Source organism: Solanum verrucosum, unplaced genomic scaffold (assembly GCF_900185275.1).
Source record: "Solanum verrucosum unplaced genomic scaffold, falcon-dt-bn FXZP01000261.1, whole genome shotgun sequence".
In the NCBI taxonomy this organism is placed as follows: domain Eukaryota; kingdom Viridiplantae; phylum Streptophyta; class Magnoliopsida; order Solanales; family Solanaceae; genus Solanum; species Solanum verrucosum.
In genome coordinates, this window is record NW_026019969.1 from 16,173,738 (window position 1) to 16,191,307 (window position 17,570).

The 17,570-nt window shown below is 35.4% G+C and overlaps 3 protein-coding genes across 3 annotated transcripts; all 3 read right to left on the minus strand.

Moving 5' to 3' along the window:
* Positions 1-527: 527 nt before the first annotated feature.
* On the minus strand, positions 528-2,735 carry LOC125815118 (pentatricopeptide repeat-containing protein At2g17210). The gene has a single exon (XM_049494499.1). It carries the CDS (start codon positions 2,730-2,732, stop codon positions 528-530), a length of 2,205 nt encoding a protein of 734 aa, XP_049350456.1. The 5' UTR covers positions 2,733-2,735.
* A 4,736-nt stretch (positions 2,736-7,471) lies between these two features.
* Positions 7,472-12,753, minus strand: LOC125815138 (probable galacturonosyltransferase 3). The gene is made up of 9 exons (XM_049494540.1): positions 12,596-12,753; positions 12,352-12,392; positions 12,206-12,266; positions 11,457-11,495; positions 11,194-11,331; positions 10,910-11,047; positions 10,493-10,827; positions 9,474-10,419; positions 7,472-7,766 (listed from the first exon to the last, which is right to left on the minus strand). Exons 1-9 carry the CDS (start codon positions 12,659-12,661, stop codon positions 7,491-7,493), a joined length of 2,040 nt encoding a protein of 679 aa, XP_049350497.1. The 5' UTR covers positions 12,662-12,753; the 3' UTR covers positions 7,472-7,490.
* Positions 12,754-14,995: 2,242 nt separating this feature from the next.
* On the minus strand, positions 14,996-17,458 carry LOC125815152 (probable serine/threonine-protein kinase PIX13). Its single transcript, XM_049494561.1, has 6 exons — positions 17,304-17,458; positions 16,878-17,218; positions 16,372-16,507; positions 16,113-16,255; positions 15,758-15,881; positions 14,996-15,617 (listed from the first exon to the last, which is right to left on the minus strand). Exons 1-6 carry the CDS (start codon positions 17,362-17,364, stop codon positions 15,169-15,171), a joined length of 1,254 nt encoding a protein of 417 aa, XP_049350518.1. The 5' UTR covers positions 17,365-17,458; the 3' UTR covers positions 14,996-15,168.
* Between the last annotated feature and the right edge of the window lie 112 nt (positions 17,459-17,570).

The following is a 17,570-nucleotide window of genomic DNA, read 5'->3' on the forward strand; positions in this document are numbered from 1 at the left end:
TGGAATAGTCTTCCATTTCACATTCAATGGGCTGCAGACGTTTTGGATGATGTTTTTCAGTGTCTAATTATCTACTTTTTCTAAGTTCCAACCTTGTGTATTTAGTAGCTCCAGGAGACTAGACAAACTGATTTAATAGATAGATAGGTATTCAGTTTGTGTATCTTTCTGATTTAACGAAGAAGGAAATTCTGAGGGATGAGTTTTTTTAATAGTAATTTGGCAAAACATCCCAATTTTTTCATTTTTAACGTGATGGCTCGGTTTAGTTGAATTTTGATAAGATAATTTACTACGTTAAAATGAATAGCTTCTACTTACACCTAAGACATGAGGTAACATCTAATGACGGTGATAAATATTGCAACCGCAACTATACTAGTATTGTCTTGGTAACACAATTGGGGCCAGGCTAGCTACCAATTCCCGAATCTCAGTCGCCCCTGTCCACCTTTTTTTTCCAAGTATATATATTTCAAAAGAAAGATTGCTCTTTAGCCATCTACTTAAAAACAAAAATGAATCCCCTATCCGCAGGTAATGTCCATTTTCATGCTCGAGTGCAGTTGCTGAATAGCAAACTGCAATTCATCAGACAAACAATGGTGGTTTTCTCCCGCAAGAAACCTGCAAGCCTTACCATTTACATACACTAAGCTATAGCCAGCTGTAACTTTGACCCCTCCTTCCTTAGCCAGCATTCTCATTTTAGTGGCATCAACCCATGAACGACCTGATGCATACATGTTTGATGCAAGCAGATAGCCAGCTGAGCTTGACGGCTCAAGTTCAACTACTTGAGGGAGGGCAATGGCACCAAACTCATAGCTTTCATAGTTCCTACAAGCACTCAAGAGTGCCCCCCATGCACTTGCACCAGGCTTTAGTCCAACACCTAGCTTTCCTATCAAATTCATTGCACTATCAACCTTTCCAGCCCGAGCTAACAAATCTACAAGGCAAGAGTAATGTTCTATGCCAGGTTCAACCTCATGATCCCAAATCAACTCCTCAAAAAGAGAGAGCCCTTCTTCTACCAATCCCCCATGACTACAAGCCGATAAAAGAGATAATGCAGTAACTTGGTTTGGCCTCAGACCACAAACTTTCATCTCAGCAAGTAGGGATAGAGCTTCATTTGGGAGGCCAATCATACCATATGCTGCAATAATGGCACTCCAGGTCACAACATTCTTGTATGGAATCCGGTCAAACACTTTTCTTGAGGATCCAATAGAACCACATTTTGAGTACATATCTAAGATCGCAGTTCCCACTACCACATTAGATGCCAACCCTCCTCGAATAGCAATGCCATGAGCCCACCTTGATCTTTTCATATCTGCAGAAAGAGCGCAAGCTTCAAGAAGATTTAACATGGTAACGGCATTGGGCCGTTCAGAGGTGTGGCTCATCTCTCGGAAAACAGCAATTGCTTCGTCAGGCATTCCACAGTGGGTGAAGCCAGCAATCATGGTGCTCCAAGTTACTGCATCTCGTGTTGTCATATTATTAAATTGACTCCATGCATAAGTTATGAGATTGCAACTTGCATATGCATCGATCAAAGAGTTTGTAACCAACTCATTCAACTCAAAACCTTGTCGAAGTATTCTGGAATGTATCAACTTGCACTGGCAAGGGTCAAGGAAGAACTTACATAACTGCAGCAGATTGACCAGAGTCACCTCATCAGATTTAATTCCAGCCTTGCGCATCGAATCAAATAAAGTAAGGGCCTCAGAATGCATCTCATTCTGCACAAGTCCAGACAACAAAGAGTTCCAGGACACGACATTCTTCTCAGGAATTCCCCGGAAAACTCTCAATGAAGAATCAATGTCATTGCATTTAGAATACAAGTCGATCAGAGAGTTGTATACGAACAAATCATAACCCAGACCTCTAGAGATAACTAATCCGTGAATTGACTCTCCCATTCTAATGGCCTTCAATTTGGTGCAGGCTTTGAGTACACTTACCACAGATTGTCCGTCTGGTGGTTTCCCAAAGTCAATCATCCGTTGAAAAAACTCCAGGGAAAGCACTGTTTCGTTCTCACTTTGGGCATAGGCAGCAATCATGGCACTCCAAGAAATAACGTCTCTTTCAGTCATTTCATCAAAAAGGTTGTGCGCAAGGTGCATTCCGAATTGAGCATAGAAACTGAGGAGCGAGTTGTGGATGGAAGTAATACTTGAATACCCAGCACGAAGGGTAGAAGCATGGATCGTCCGGCCAGCCTCAAAAGCTGTAAGATTGCGACAAGCCTGAATGACAAGTACAAAAGTGGAGATGTTGGGTTCAAAACCTGCAGCCCAAGCCTGAGTGAAGAAGCATAATCCTTGGGGAGAAGCAGCTCGCTCTAATAAGTGGCCATGAATGATTACATTCCAGGAAACTGAATCTTTGTTGCCCATGCAGTTAAAAACAACAAGCGCAGAACCCAAGTCCCCAGATTTAGCATAGAAGTCCATCATAGAATTACCGACGGAAGTGAAAGCTAAGAATCCCTGCTTAACCAGAGAGGCGTGGATAGAGTTGCCGCCGTGGCCGTGTGTAGCGGAGAGATTTAAACATGCTTTGAAAAGGATAGGGAAAACGGAATGGTCCGGCAACTCAACCCCGGTCTTGTTCAATTCACGGTAGTGGAGAAGAACGTCTTGAGATTTGCCATGACATAGTAATTCTCTTAACTTACTACACCAGTTAGAGTTCCAACGGACACGCATTTAGTTTAGTTTAGACAGAGATGGGCTAATCTCTTTCACCTTCAATGCAATATTATTATTATCACAACTCACTACACTACTCTACTCTACTCTTGTTATCTTTTATATATATACTAGATGATTTTTGCCCGTGCTCCCAACATTTTTAATTCTGATGTTATTTCAGTTGTGCTTGATCTACCAGAAATGTGTCTGAAATCCAAAGTAGCAATAAATACTTTTCATTAACCTAATTTTAGAAACATAACACCCCATCATTTAGTAACAGATCATATTCCTAGGCTTACATACATAATAATAATAATAATAAAAAATAAAAAAATAAAAACAATCCACACAATAAGAAACTATTAAGGTGCATTGTCGTTTCTCTTAAGTTTCAACGATCAATTCAATATTAAGTTGGTCAGATTCAGAATCTACGATCAATTCAATATTGAGTTGGTCAGATTTAGAATCTATTGATAAAGAACTCAATATGGAAATTTACAATGTGTTTACAAGTGTTTCCTTTTCGTTTTGTAAAGAAAAAATTAGCATTTTATCATCAAACACCCTACTCAAAAATCAGAACATGGCAATAGGTGTCGAATTTAGTTAATTCATTCAAAGTACAAAAGATAAGGGTGCCTAACTACAGCTCGTGAACAAAAAATGTATAGGAGACTCGCATCCATTTTAAAATCATGAAAGAAGCGATCTGATTTAAGAGTTGTTATCCTCTAAGATGTTCATAAAACATTCCCTTTAAGAGTCGTCATCAAGAAACTTGTGCTAGCTCCTTCCAAATTGTTGCACTATAAGTTGTTATCAGTAATACGAAAGCTTGAGACAAGTAACTCGGAGGTTGTTGGGACCATTGCTATAAGTTACACTTTCATCTAAATTCATCTCGCACAATACTTTCCATATCAGTAGCCAATGTTTGCTATTCCACAAACCAAATTTTTTGAGGAGGAGTTTTGAAGTACCTTCAAAGATCCAAAAAATAATAATTCAATCAACTAAAAATATAAAATAAACAGAGTGCAAAAATAGATATTAGAGAGTTATAAAGTAAAAAGAGACATTTGTTTTCTCTATTGCACATACATTTTGCAGAAGAAAATTCAATGAATAGATCCTCGTACTATAGTTGATGACAAATTGACAGCATTTTTTTCTTGAAAAAAAACAATCAGTAAAAGAATTTGATGTTTACAATGACCTTTTCAAACCATACAAGCCTACAAGGTGTGGGACATAAGAAAAGCTGAAGAATAGGATGGCAATTTTTTTACCTGGATGTAGCTTGAAGATACACTCCTCTTTACATGGAGCATCTCGTGGAAGATATCCTTGTTACCATGCTACACCTCTAACTCATGCCACTTGTTCTAGAAATCAGGGTTAGATCTAGGGTATGTGAATTGAGATGAGTGCTTGTATAGTGCACGGGCTTGATCAATATCTTCTAGGCACTTCTCAAGTTCAGCATACTTTAAGCACATAACTTTTGTGTCCTTGTCTGGAAGCCCAGACTCAATTACATGTTAATATATCTTATGTGTTCTTGGAACACTAAATATCTCAGCATAGAGCAGAGTGATAGTTGCAAATGCCACACCAAATGAAAAAAATAAGTACATCAGATTGTATTGATACCAACATATATATTCAATTTCAAAAAGTAATAACTCGAGTTGTAGAAATATAATATTAGTTAGCAATAGAATTTACTGCCGACATATTAAATCCTCTTATCTATATAGTTGCTTATATGTGAATCTTGCAGTAATGTTTTGGGTCATGTTGCTTGAAATCTCTCAAAATATTGCCACTCTCATGTTGGATTCTCCAAAATGTATTATTTTTGAAGTATCCACGATAATTTTTAAAAGTCTCAGTAATATAGATTTCAAGATATCTCAATTTCAGTCAATCAATTACAACTTCAAGTTTTAGAAATAGCATATCCAACACAACATGATAAAACTATACAAATGCAACTACATCCATCTATATAACTTCAACTGCAGGAAATTCACCATGAAACTACTTCTTTTACCTACTTATCATGTGAATGCCTCAGAAAATTCGTTGACTTATTTAATTTTTTCATTATGCAGTCATATCTCTTGGACCAACTTCTACTATCTTTACGCTTGGATAGATCTAGGAAGCTACACAAAATTAGCATAAAGTTGAGCAATTTAATGAAGTACATTAAGTCCATCATCCACAAGTTAGATCATTATTTTTTTTAACTACAAGTAGAAAAAGCAGCATATCTATATCACCAATATCGATAAATACCAACAAATAACAGAAGAATGTGTTTCTAACATTCTTAATACGTTCATGGATGCTAGTAGAAGATAGTTGGTCCATTCTTAATACGTTCATGGATGCTAGTAGAAGATAGTTGGCCCCTCATGGAATTAGTTGCGGTGTGCACAAGATGACTGGAACACCATAGTAATCAAAAGAAAATACCCTAACGTCAGCTCCAAGCCTCCCACCACACTTCTATTCCAAAAATTACAAGTTCTGCTGGTGCATCTAAAATATACAGAGATAACGATAGAAGTTATCCTGAAAATAGCAATGGTTTCTTTACATGGATACTGAGTGGAAGACATCATATTCTACAAAAAAAAATGTCTTTTAATTTGTTTTGTTGACACTCTATAGCAATTTTTTAATAAAACAAAATTAACAGTGTAACAGTAACTACAAAGAAATAAATTTCTACTTTTCTCATCAGATAATATTTTTGAAGATAAAGAATCTTTAAAAAACATTCATAGTTGAAGCTTGTTTCCAAAATGGAACAAATAATGTGAAGTGATTAATAAGTCTAGACCAACATCTTCATAAAAAACAAATAATTATCACAACAATCAAAATATAGTTTTGATCACTTAACATGTCATGTTTAATACTGAGGAAAAACAATTCATATCAAGAAGGATGCAAAAAAATTACACCACTTTTAGATAGACATGTTAGTATCTTTAGATCGAGTAAATCATGATCTAATTAAGTTTCTCATATCAACAAATATTTCTTTATTAAACTTCTTCTAAGGTTACATTTTAAGCATACACCAAATTTTATTTTTTTTCTCTATACAAATAAAGAAGGTACTCATACTATAATTATGGTGATAAAATGATATAATAGCGAAAAAGGGGACATCGAAGAGTAGTACTTACTTTTGCAATTGTCTCTTTTCACAACAAACCAAAAAAAAAAAAAAGCAGAACAAAGCATAAGCAACTTATCTGCGGTCAATTTTGTATAACCCAGAAGAAAAGAAAACTTACTATTTTTAAGCAAATATCATTGTGAGACCACAAAACTACTAAAGCATGTTGAGAGGCATATGAAATGTAAAATCAGTTAATAAGATCCTTGAGATGTAGGCAACATATCATCTGGAAAAAAAAATTCTAAAACAATAGGGAGAGAATTTAGAAAGACAACCCTATTTTCTTGTTATACATGACATGCTTTCAAAGTACCCTTTTTAAGGCAACCCTTTGTTCAAACTTGCACAAAGGGTAGTGATTTTAACTATTAAGAGAAAGTTTTAATGATCTCAAAGTAACTGAAAAATACAACACTTTAACTTGGTGATAATAATTTAAGATAAAATTTGTCAATATGCAGCTAACAACGGTGATAACTGCTCAAGTCTCCATTGATTGAGGAGGTACTCTTTTGAGAAACTTCAAGTCTGAAATTTTTTGTTGATAAAGTCGAGTGGGATCAAAAATGCAAAAAAAAATAAAATCAAACAAAGGTGAATCGAAAATTGAAAAAATGGAAGGAAACAGATAAAACTTCAACCAAATATTAAAAGGAAACCATACCTGGCTATTGGTGACTCACTGATTTGAAGAAGATGAAGAGAAGAGTTGCTTATGCAAGCTGCGTCGCTGTGACTTTTTTGCTTTTTTTTTTGGGGAGTTTGAAATAGAGAGAACCGGATTCTTCTAGACTAACAACACAATTACTATTTTGCCCTTATATGAACCTAATATTACAAAACTATCCTTGGTCGTCATTGTTCTTCACTCTTCAATATAATAGAAATATATATATACACTCCCTCCGTCCCATTTTATGTGGCACTTTTCGAATTTCGAGATTCAAACAAGTCTATCTTTGACCATAAATTGTTCATAGATCCTTTAAGCATTTTGAATTATCAATTATTGTGACTTATAGTTCTTTTTACGTAGTTTACAAATATATAAATTTCATTTCAAAAAATTGAAGATTCGATGCGCAAGTGCCACATAAATTGGGACAGAGGGAGTGTGTGTGTGTATATATATATATATTGTATTTTATATTGTTTAATAGGCATGGGTGGACCAGCTGTTATGGTTCAATCATAATTTTAATCCAAACTTTGAGGTCTGTTTAGCTTTCCACACAGGAATGTCTATCAAGTGAAGGTAAGCACAAAGGATCTACAAGTTATTTCTGATGGTCAATATGAAACAGCCAAAACAGTCTAAAATGGACAAACAACCATATGCATCATCCTTCTCAAGTTATAGCCACTAATTTGTTAGATGTCGAAAAACAAGTACACCCATACAACATCATTAGGGTACTCTGTTGCTTGCCTATGCTCTCCCAAAATTTCTTGATACCAGAAACTTCAAGATTGACTATAGTAAGATTTTTTCCCCCTTTTCCGATAGCGCAAGGGGTAAGAGAAACTGATTATAAGCAAAACTAACTTGCAAAAACATGAATTTACTATTCCCTGATGTTACAAAGTTGAAGGTATGAATTATTGAACATTACATATCTAGACCAATAAGCTTTGTACTTGGCAATTGCAAGATCCAACCATGGTTTGTAATTTCCATTGTAGTGAACAACTGCCCCATTTTGTATTTCTGATTTGTTCAAGGCGGGATCATAGCCAAGACCCAAGACATGCCAGCTCCGATCCAAAGGATGAGTCAAGTTATAGAAAGTTATTAACCCTGGAGGTAAGGTGCCAAGTTTCCAAAGTGTTCTATCCTCATTCTGCAACGGAAAACATAGTCAGCTGAAAGACCACACAAGGATGAAGATTTTCTTAAAATAGCAAATGACTTTTCTCCTCTAACAGAAGTACTCCTGAACATCAAATGCATTACTACTCTTTGCAAGAGCGAAGCTTGCTATGGAAGACTGACTTTTTAAGGCTAGCCCTTTCCAGTTCAGGAGCAATTTTTGGAAGAAAATCAACTGAATTTCCTCACTTCTCAAATCAAGAGGTCAAGGGAGTAGATAGATGCATTCTAGACATGGTAGATCATAGAAAGAGTTGCAAAAAGCCTGTTAAGTAGGCAATCATTCATTTTTCTAGAAGATTGCGATAAAGCTCAACGGAAAATGAGCAATCATGCATAGGGTATGCAACTTTTCCTTTTATGGGGTGAGGAGGCACTGAGAATAACAAGAGCTGCAACCTAATACAACTATACAATACGATGTTTCTCCAAAACTAGAAATAGGGGTCGCAATTGATATAGCTCTTATCATCAATGTACCATTTCATCACCTCTACTCAAAACCTAAACAAGTCATTGTAATGTCCACGGACATCATTGATGTCATACAGCCTTCTTGTCTTCCATTTTATATTATTATCCGCCTTCTAATTTCCCATTATTCTATTATCTGGGATCCACCCATCATTTTGAAGACTAAACAATGCCCAAATTTGAAAAAAGTCAAATTCTATCTCCACTTATGAACCCATTTACTCAAACGTAATTAAACTTCAACTAGTACCTTAAAAATCATGCCTGAGACACCAATACCAGGAGGTAGGAAGTACATTTCCTGGCAAATTTTGGCACTTCAGTTTGATTCCATAACATCTATCTACACTCAAGCAAACGATGGTACTTACAGCAATAACTCAAGGTTTCAGTCCCATCAGTCTTCTAAAAATACTTCCATTTAATTCTTTGTTTTTCATGATCATGGATCGTTTGGTACACGGGAAGGGATAATCAAGGATATCCCATGGGATTATTTTATCCCACCTTCTATATGGGATATTAATCACACCATTTTAGTACAAATAATGGGATTAAATTATCCCGGGATTAGCTAATACTTCAAACCAAATATGGAATAAAGTAAATCCCAAATTTTAGCCTGGGTTTATTATCATTACCCCACATACCAAACAACCCCTAAGCACATTTATTTTCAATAGTAGTTCCATAGTTCAGATTTTTTATCTGCAGCCTTTTCACCTTATTTGACCATCCAAAGCAGCAACATCTTTATTTATATAAAATATAGTTTAGTGCACTGTCTTAATTTTCAGTAAAATCATATAAACTTAATTAATCAAAACTAAAATGGACATCAAGGCAATGTCTTTCCTGCCTTATAGCCACCCCCGTAGCAGGACCTCTTAAACTCGTGAAAACCTATATGAAATTGGGGGAGATGTGTTTGATGGCCCATTGCAAATGTTCTTTTTTATAGCTATATGGCCCTTTTATAACATAAGAGATCGGTAAATAAAATGCATAATATCTTTGTAGGGTCATTATCTTCTATACAACTGTAATTGGCCATAGGAGATCATTTCCTCGTAAAATTGTGCTGAGTTCATGTCATGGAAAACAAATGAATAAGAAGTTGTGAAAGATTCATGATGATAATATAAAAGAATTCAGATAATTATGATTAGAAGCACCAACTTAAGAATATGTAATATTAACTTACCCTTTCTTGCCAATAATGATATATTCCTGTAATGTTGCGCCTCCTCCACTCCTTCAAATCAAAGACATTCATGCCAAAAGCCCATCCACAGGCATTTGGATCAAAGTTTTCAGATATCTTCGGGTTAGAAAAGTTAAGATATTTATCAAATCTATGGAAGCTTTCTTTGCATGTCTCCACGGCACCATTGACCATCCCTTGTAGGTTGACAGACCAAAGAGGTGTCAGATCCTTCTGAACTACAATATCATCATCCAGAAATAAGATTTTCTCCAGCTTTGGATATACTTTAGGAAGGTAAAACCTAAGATGATTCAGCATTGACAAATACTTTGGGTTCCTATATTTAAGATTGTCGGTGCCAGATGTAAGGGAGTTCGACTGATGTGCCTTGAAATAATACTCTATCATTCTAGCAGATTCAAGCTGACGTAGTACAGGGCAGTAAGTAGAATTTAGCCATGTAAAGTCATCGACATTCTCAACGTGAATTGTTGCAGCAGAAGGAGGATTGACAAGGAACCACATTTTCATAGCTGGGAAGTTCAATTTATCTGTCACTATATGGAAAACGTGCTTTTCAGGCTCCTTCGCATGCAGTATAGTAGAGTTTACAACAACAGATGTGGCAAGTACATTATCAGAAAATATTGCATAATGGAACAGAGAAGGATCTTCAAGCTTTTCCTTGTTCGGAAATTCTCTCTCTTCATATCGACGTATAAAGAAGTCTGTCGTGAGAAGCAAAGGAAGACAATGCAAAGGCCTGGGAACAGTTTTAGCAGCCAGCTGTATCAAGAATGCACTCCTTTTCTTCAGCATATTTAGACCATTTTCGGCCGACTGAAGCATGACTCTTAGTTTCCTTGCTAGTGTCATGCAATCGTATAGTTGATCCTTTGCAGCAGCTAAAACATGGCCCATATCCTTTGCTCGGTCAAGTGCACTGTAGATAAACCCAATATTAGAGACAAAACCTAACATCTAAACTTCAATAACAAAAACTGGAAAGCACCAACCTTGGTTGAAGTTCAGAATCAGAAGTGGCTTCTCCAATTGCAAGCTGGCTTTCTCTAGAATGATTTATCAAAGAATCATACAGAGAATCTTCATTCTTAGCTTTTGCAATGGTAGCATACGCTCTTGCCATGATGATTTGGTCACGCATAAGTTTAAGGGTAGAGTCAGCATTAGGGTTTTCATATTCTTTCCTCCATATATTGTATTTACCCTTGCTAGTTGTGTCAAGCTCTTTAGCTCGCTCAACAGCAGCGTCTTGAATTTGGTTTTCAATTTCCTTATCTTGTTCGATCAGCTCTGCAGTCCGCCGTTCCCTTCTTTCGTTTCTTAGCCTCTGAAGAACCAGGAAGTATCTATGAATTCAAATGACTGAAAAAGCACATGCATGACAACTGTGGAGATATAAGATTAGCCACCTGGCGCTTCAGTTTGATTGGATGCAGCTCAGATGCTGATTTATGCTCCACAACAACTCCATACTGATTTTTGTTTCCATTAGAGTGATCAATAGTGCCCTCAAGTTTATCCGGTTTCTGAGACTTCCCTTCCACTTCCTGTGAACAAGCAGTAAACAGAAGTTGCAGTCTACATCAACAAATTCAAAACTACTATATCCTCATCATTTCAAAGTGTTTTGTCCATTTAATATCACCAAGTAGAGGAATTGTGGAAGTTTGAGAACTGGTCGGTAAACACAGACCTTGGAACTCTTCTTGTGATCACCATCCTCATCACTAGGATACCTCCATATCCATGAAGTTGACAAGTCCTTGGAGTTTATGCTCCTAGTTCTAACAGCACCATTAGCATCAGTATATGTTACAAGGATGCCAATATTCTGCATTAAGGGCAGAAGATCATCATAATATGGTATATATAGATTAAAAGTAAATAAATCTAAAGCAGAAAAGAATTTTCTAGTCATTATATACTGTTTCTATGAAATCAAAACCAGTTGATTACTTTCTCATCAGGACGAGCAGCACTAATTCGACCATGTTCCTGCAAAGAAATTTCAGAGTTAATGTCATATAAGGCAAATGGGATGCAAAAATAAAAGACAGTGTTTCATAGAGGCAAAAATCTTATGAGATATAGATAATGGCTTTCAAATCAACTAAATAAACTCTCATTATTCAACATTCAAGTAATCATACTGAGAGCCAAGTGCACAATTTTCTGGTCCCTTTTCCTAGCATTATATCAACATTTCTACAAATGCAATGTTAGGAAATTTAAGCTGTGTCAAAAGAGAAAGAAAAAGACAACTCCAATTAAAAGCTAGGTTAACAAAAAAACACTTTCCTAATTTACGTTTAAGAAATAAAAGATCATCCAAGTATATCATCAGATAGTGATGTTTGAATTCTTTCTCTGAGAAAGGGATAATTACTGCACAGCTAATAAAGTACTGGTTGTAACACAACCAGATTTTCAATATAACAAAAACAAGATAGGTGATGCAGATCTCCAGGATCAGCATAGCTTGAACTGGCACCAAAAAAGTTGCCTAAACAATTACCAGATTTCAGAGGATGAACTTAATATAGGAACTCTAGTTTTGTGCTATAAGAGCAGATGGTGTAACAATATTCTGCAGTTTTATTGGGACATTTTCATGGATTTGAGGCGGATAAAGATGTTCAATATATAGGAATATCACATGGTAGAAGCATGACTGACACATAGAAACAAAGAGAAGTATTATTAACCTTTCTATTAATGCATTGCGGACAATCATATGAGGGGAAAAGACCTTTCAGCTCTCCCCGACTGAAAATAGGAGGAAGAGAAGTCAGGTAACATTGATTAGTTGCAGCAGCAAAATTTACAAAGTATAGAGAAGGAGTGATCTTACAGTGATGATACATTTGACAATTCTACTGGGGAAGGTGCAACCTGAATAAAAATGAGAACAAAGAGCTAAGTGAAGCTCCAATAATATAATTTTGAATAAAAAACAAGACAACAACAATATCGGTAAACCTCTTTCAAAATTACGAGATCCAGGGCGACACTAACACGATTAATGAATAGAGATTCAGGAAGAAAGAGAAGGCCAATTAGATGCGCAACGATATTACTCAGAGAGAAAGATTTACCAGGAAGAAGAAGAAGAAGATTAGCAAGGTAGGGGATATGAACGATCCTTTAAAACGAGCCTCCATGGCCAACCAAAATTAGAAAGAAGAGACCTCTGACAGTGGGATCAATTATATTAGTATTGCGCCATTTTTCTGCATTCAACCTCAACTCAGCTTGGGCCTTGGCAGATGAACAACTTTCTCTTCTTTTTTTGTCAATTTTTTAAGAGAGGGACAAATTTCTGCATTTTAGCATAAGAGGGAACCAATTTTTACATTTTACCATAATATTCCACTTTCGGCAACAATATTCTATTCTCGTCCTTCACGTAATTCAACTCTCCTATTGCTCAGTAAGAGTACTAATACAAATTAGTTTAAAATTAGTTAGTTTGAAGCAGAATGTAGCTCAAACATGGTCTCAGATATGGTCAAAATCAAATGGCAACCCTAATTACTATTTTTAAAGGGAAAAGCGCTTGATATACCTTCAACTTTGTCATTTGGAGCTGATATGTCCTCGTTATGAAAGTGGCTCATATATATCCTTACCATTATACGGCTCACATATACCCCTACCTTACAAAATGAGCTCACATATACCCTTCATTTAACGAAAGTGAAAAAATTAGTTTTAAATTTATATTTTTGACTTTTAATTTTCTTAAAAATTATTTAGGGGTATATATGATTCTTCTAACAAAGTTCAAGGTATATTTTAATATTTTTCATACATAAATTATTTTTTGACTTCTTTTATTATAATTTTGAGTTTTTTATTCTTGTTTTATTTTTTTCTTTCATTCCTTGGTGTAAAGAAAAAAATTTAAAACTATTTTTTTGTGGCTATATTATAATTTAAAGCTTTTTTTTTTGTCTATATTGTAATTTAATTTTTGTATTTGAAGAAAAAAATGTGATCATCTATAATAAGTTTTACAAGAATATTAGTGAAACATAAATAAATTTGACCATCAAAATATAAGTCTAAATTAGTCAATGAAACAAAAAAAAAGTCAAAAAAATATATATGTTTGAGGAGGATTAAATATACTCATATGGGATTACATTTTAAAAAATAATAATAATAAAAAACTAAACTAATTTTTTTTTTCATTTCCATTAAAGGGAAAGGGTATATGTGAGTCATTTGTATATAAATAGGAAGTATATATGAGCCACTTTCATAACGAGAGGTATATCAGTTCTAAATGACAAAGTTGAGGGGTATATCAGACCATTTTTCCTTTTTAAAATAATAATAGTATTTTTTAAAAATTTGTTGAGATGCAAAATTGCATATAATTTTTTTATAATTGATTTCTTTATTCATTAGATTTGACAAGCTTCTTTTAATATTTTTTTTCTTTCATGCGAAAAGTTTACTTTTTCTAACAAGAGTATTCAATATATTTTTTTAAAAAAAAAAAAAATCATAATCTATTATTGCTAAAAAAATAAAAAATAATAATAATAAATCCCCTCAAATTTAAGTGTAAGAGCCTTGCAGTTTTTTCTAACCTTGTAGTTGTAGAGAGCCGGCATTGAATACACTAATCACGTTATTGCTAAAATAATGCTACTTAAAAAAATCTTTGTGTATCCTTTAGTTGGTTAAGGTTAATTTATTTGTAGTGCTTTTCATGTTATTGCTAAAATAGTGCTACTTATTAATTCTCTCTTATATTCTTTAGTAGGTTAAGGTAGACTTATCAGTTATTTGTAGCGTTTTTCATGTTATTACTACTTGTTATTTTCAAATTGTAATAAATTATTTGTAGGTTAACATCTTTATTGTAATGACCGAAGAATATGAAATCTAGATTTGTTTTGGTATACATAAATAATTTGAATTTAGTCAAACATCAAACATGAGTAATGTATTGAAGTGCTGATATTGTACATATGAATTAAACATTTAGAAAGTTCTTTGACAAATAATAATATGAACTGTCCATCTAAGTTATCTCAAATGCATACACTCGGATAATTTTGTATAGCATAACGCCACAAAAAGAATATGCAAGTCCTGATTACTTCACTACAACACCCCCTTTAGGATTCTGTTGGATGCCTAAATTCTTCCACAATATTTTATCTAAAAGTTAATTGTATGTTAAAATAAATAAATTACTTTTTGCGAAAGAGGTAGCTTGGAATGCCACCTAAATTGAGAAAAATAAAAAAAGAACATATCAAAGAGAAACCAGAAATGGATCCATGAAGCAGAGATTAGAATAGAGATGGTGATTCTAGGAATACATATATCTCAAAATTAGAGATACATCAACTCTGTGTGCAGTGCAGGTGTTGATTATCTGCTTCCAGTTTCTAACTTCTCATCACCAGGCACACTATCATGCATACTCAACCATATCCATAACACAGGGGACTGGAAGTCTTGAATCTCCTTCAATGTACAAAATAATGAACTCTTTACATATATCACTGAAACAAGCACAACCCAATGCCATACAGAGCCTTGACACTTCATCTCACAAGCTCAGACGTCAGGCAACCAAAAAAAAAAAAAAAAGACAACATTTGTATTTGGACAACTAAGTTAACATAGCTATATAGTAGTATCATATTCATGATGCTCTTCTTGGGAGTGGATAGGCTCGATTTACATCGTTCCTTGGATGAAGTGGAGAACGATGGTGCAAAGGTGGCTGACCGTATCTATAAGCAGTCTGATGTCTGGATGTTATTCTAGGCTCCTTGGGTCTTTCATTGGCTGCCTCAATCTGTTCTAGTTTCTCCACTACTTCTTTCATTCCTGGTCTGGTTTTAGGTTCAGGTCCAAGACATGACAGTGCCAGTTGTGCTATTTGAACTGCAGCTCTGGATGGATATCTTCCTTCCAGCCGCGAATCCATCTTGTCCTTCAACTTCCTTCTATCAGATAAATGTGGCTTAATCCATTCAACCAGATTATGCTGATTGCTTGGGCGGTTTGTGTCTAGTGTCCGTAGACCTGTTAGCATTTCCACTAACACAACACCAAAACCATAGACATCGCTTTTCACATACAAGTGTCCTGCCAAAAAATGACGATACAAGTATGAACATACATTTACTCGGATTTGACTGTATATATGTTTGAACATGTAAGCACAAGATGTGATTCCAGAGAAGTATAACTACCAAGTATAGAAGCCTAACGGACACTAAGTTTACCTGTTTGAACATACTCAGGAGCAGCATAACCATACGTTCCCATCACCCGTGTTGTCACATGTGATTGACTAGCCGAAGGACCGAGTTTGGCCAAGCCAAAATCTGATATCTTTGCATTGTAAGACTGAAATCAAAAGGAATTAAAGAATGTCATGTAACAGTTATATCAGCTAGTAAGGTTTTGTCACTCTGAGATCAAGAGCTCAAAACTTAAGGCAAAACATTAAGTCAACCACAAAGGTGCTCAGGGTTTGTGGTGAATGAAATAATCAATGGGATCAATTTGTGATCTCTATATTACTTGTGATAAGAACCTACACGACAATGTTCCAGGGGAAAAGAAAAAGAAACATACGCCATCAAGTAATATATTTGAGGCCTTGAAGTCTCTGTAAATGACTTGCTTCTCTGATGCATGTAGGAATGCCAAGCCTCGGGCTGCACCGATCACTATTTGAAGCCTTATATTCCATGGAAGTGGCTGAACAGCAGAGCCCCCTGAGCAAACCGAAGAGAACAAATATGTTTAGGTGGAGAATAAAATAGGCACATTCCTAACTGATTTATTCTAGAAAATCCTATATATCATTGAGAGTATATAGCTCATCTCTTACTTCCAAAAAGATGGTTCTCCAAGCTGCCCTTTTGCATAAACTCATAGACAAGCAATAGTTCTTTATCTTCCCAGCAGTATCCCAAGAGTTTGACCAGGTTAGGATGTGAAAGTGTTCCAAGAAAATTAACCTCACACTGCATAAACAAATGAAATGAAATACACAAAGAGCCTTGGGAAAAAAAAATGAGCATCTATACCAGCAATAAAACTAATTTTAACTTGTAATAGTTCCTAGTCTAGTCAATGACGAACAAAAACTGAGTGAAATTTAGTAGAAAGCAATAGCTTGTGCTCAAAAGTTGTTGATAGTAATCAATCAACTAAAGTTAGCAGAAGACCCACGTTCCAATATATATGGATAAAAAAGCTGTCTGGGCAAATGAGAAAGTAGAAAGGTGTTTTAGAAACACATCCTCTGCATAACAAAAGCAAGACTCTGACAATCCATCCAACTCAAACTTAATCTATTTGTGGAGAAGGAGAATATATTTGAAGGAAATTTACCTGCCACTCTTCAAGTCCTTGTAAACTTTCAGAATTCAATTTCTTAACAGCAATGACAGTGCCAGTGCCACTAGCAGTCCTGGATGAAGCCCTGTCATCAAGCCAACCCTTGTAAACTTTGCCAAAACCGCCTTCTCCCAGGACGGTATCACTTCTAAAATTTCTTGTAGCGGTCTTGAGTTCGGTAAAAGAAAATGTCCTTAAATTAGGATGCGGTAATATCTGTCCCCCATTTCGATACACCTCATCAACTCCTCCGCCGCTGGCTGCTGAGAATTGGCTATTCCCGGAGACGTTGCTTACAGTTGAGGATGTCGTGTTGCTCGTCGTCTGTGATATGCCTACAAGATATAATAATTTCGATGCAGAAGCACAAGTTAAGAAAGTTATTCGGAATCCGAATAAATAAATAAATCAAGTTGGTACCTGAGCTGAAATGGGCAGTGGTAGATGGGCTCTGATTATTAGAACTGAAACAAACTCCCATATCTCTGATCTCTCATACGTTTTTCTCCAGCACAAAGAAAGAAAGAAAGAAAGAAAGAAAGAAAGATGGGTTGGGAAGAGATTGAGATCTCTTCTATTCTATTCTATTCTATTTGCAGCTTCTGCCTCCTCATCAATCGATCACCCAACCTTGTTTGACTTGACTCAAATTTCATTTTTACTTTTCTATTCAATCAACACTCCTAG

Excerpts from the sequence above, each read along its gene's own strand:
- LOC125815118 (XM_049494499.1), bottom strand. The coding sequence starts at position 2,732 with ATGCGTGTCCGTTGGAACTCTAACTGGTGTAGTAAGTTAAGAGAATTA.
- LOC125815138 (XM_049494540.1), bottom strand. The coding sequence starts at position 12,661 with ATGGAGGCTCGTTTTAAAGGATCGTTCATATCCCCTACCTTGCTAATC. Across the intron at positions 11,332-11,456 it reads CTGCTCGTCCTGATGAGAAA|AATATTGGCATCCTTGTAAC; the intron begins GTAATCAACTGG and ends CCCTTAATGCAG. Across the intron at positions 11,048-11,193 it reads ATCACAAGAAGAGTTCCAAG|GAAGTGGAAGGGAAGTCTCA; the intron begins GTCTGTGTTTAC and ends GCTTGTTCACAG.
- LOC125815152 (XM_049494561.1), bottom strand. The coding sequence starts at position 17,364 with ATGGGAGTTTGTTTCAGTTCTAATAATCAGAGCCCATCTACCACTGCC. Across the intron at positions 16,508-16,877 it reads AAGGACTTGAAGAGTGGCAG|TGTGAGGTTAATTTTCTTGG; the intron begins GTAAATTTCCTT and ends TTGTTTATGCAG. Across the intron at positions 15,882-16,112 it reads CAAATATATTACTTGATGGC|TCTTACAATGCAAAGATATC; the intron begins GTATGTTTCTTT and ends TTTTGATTTCAG.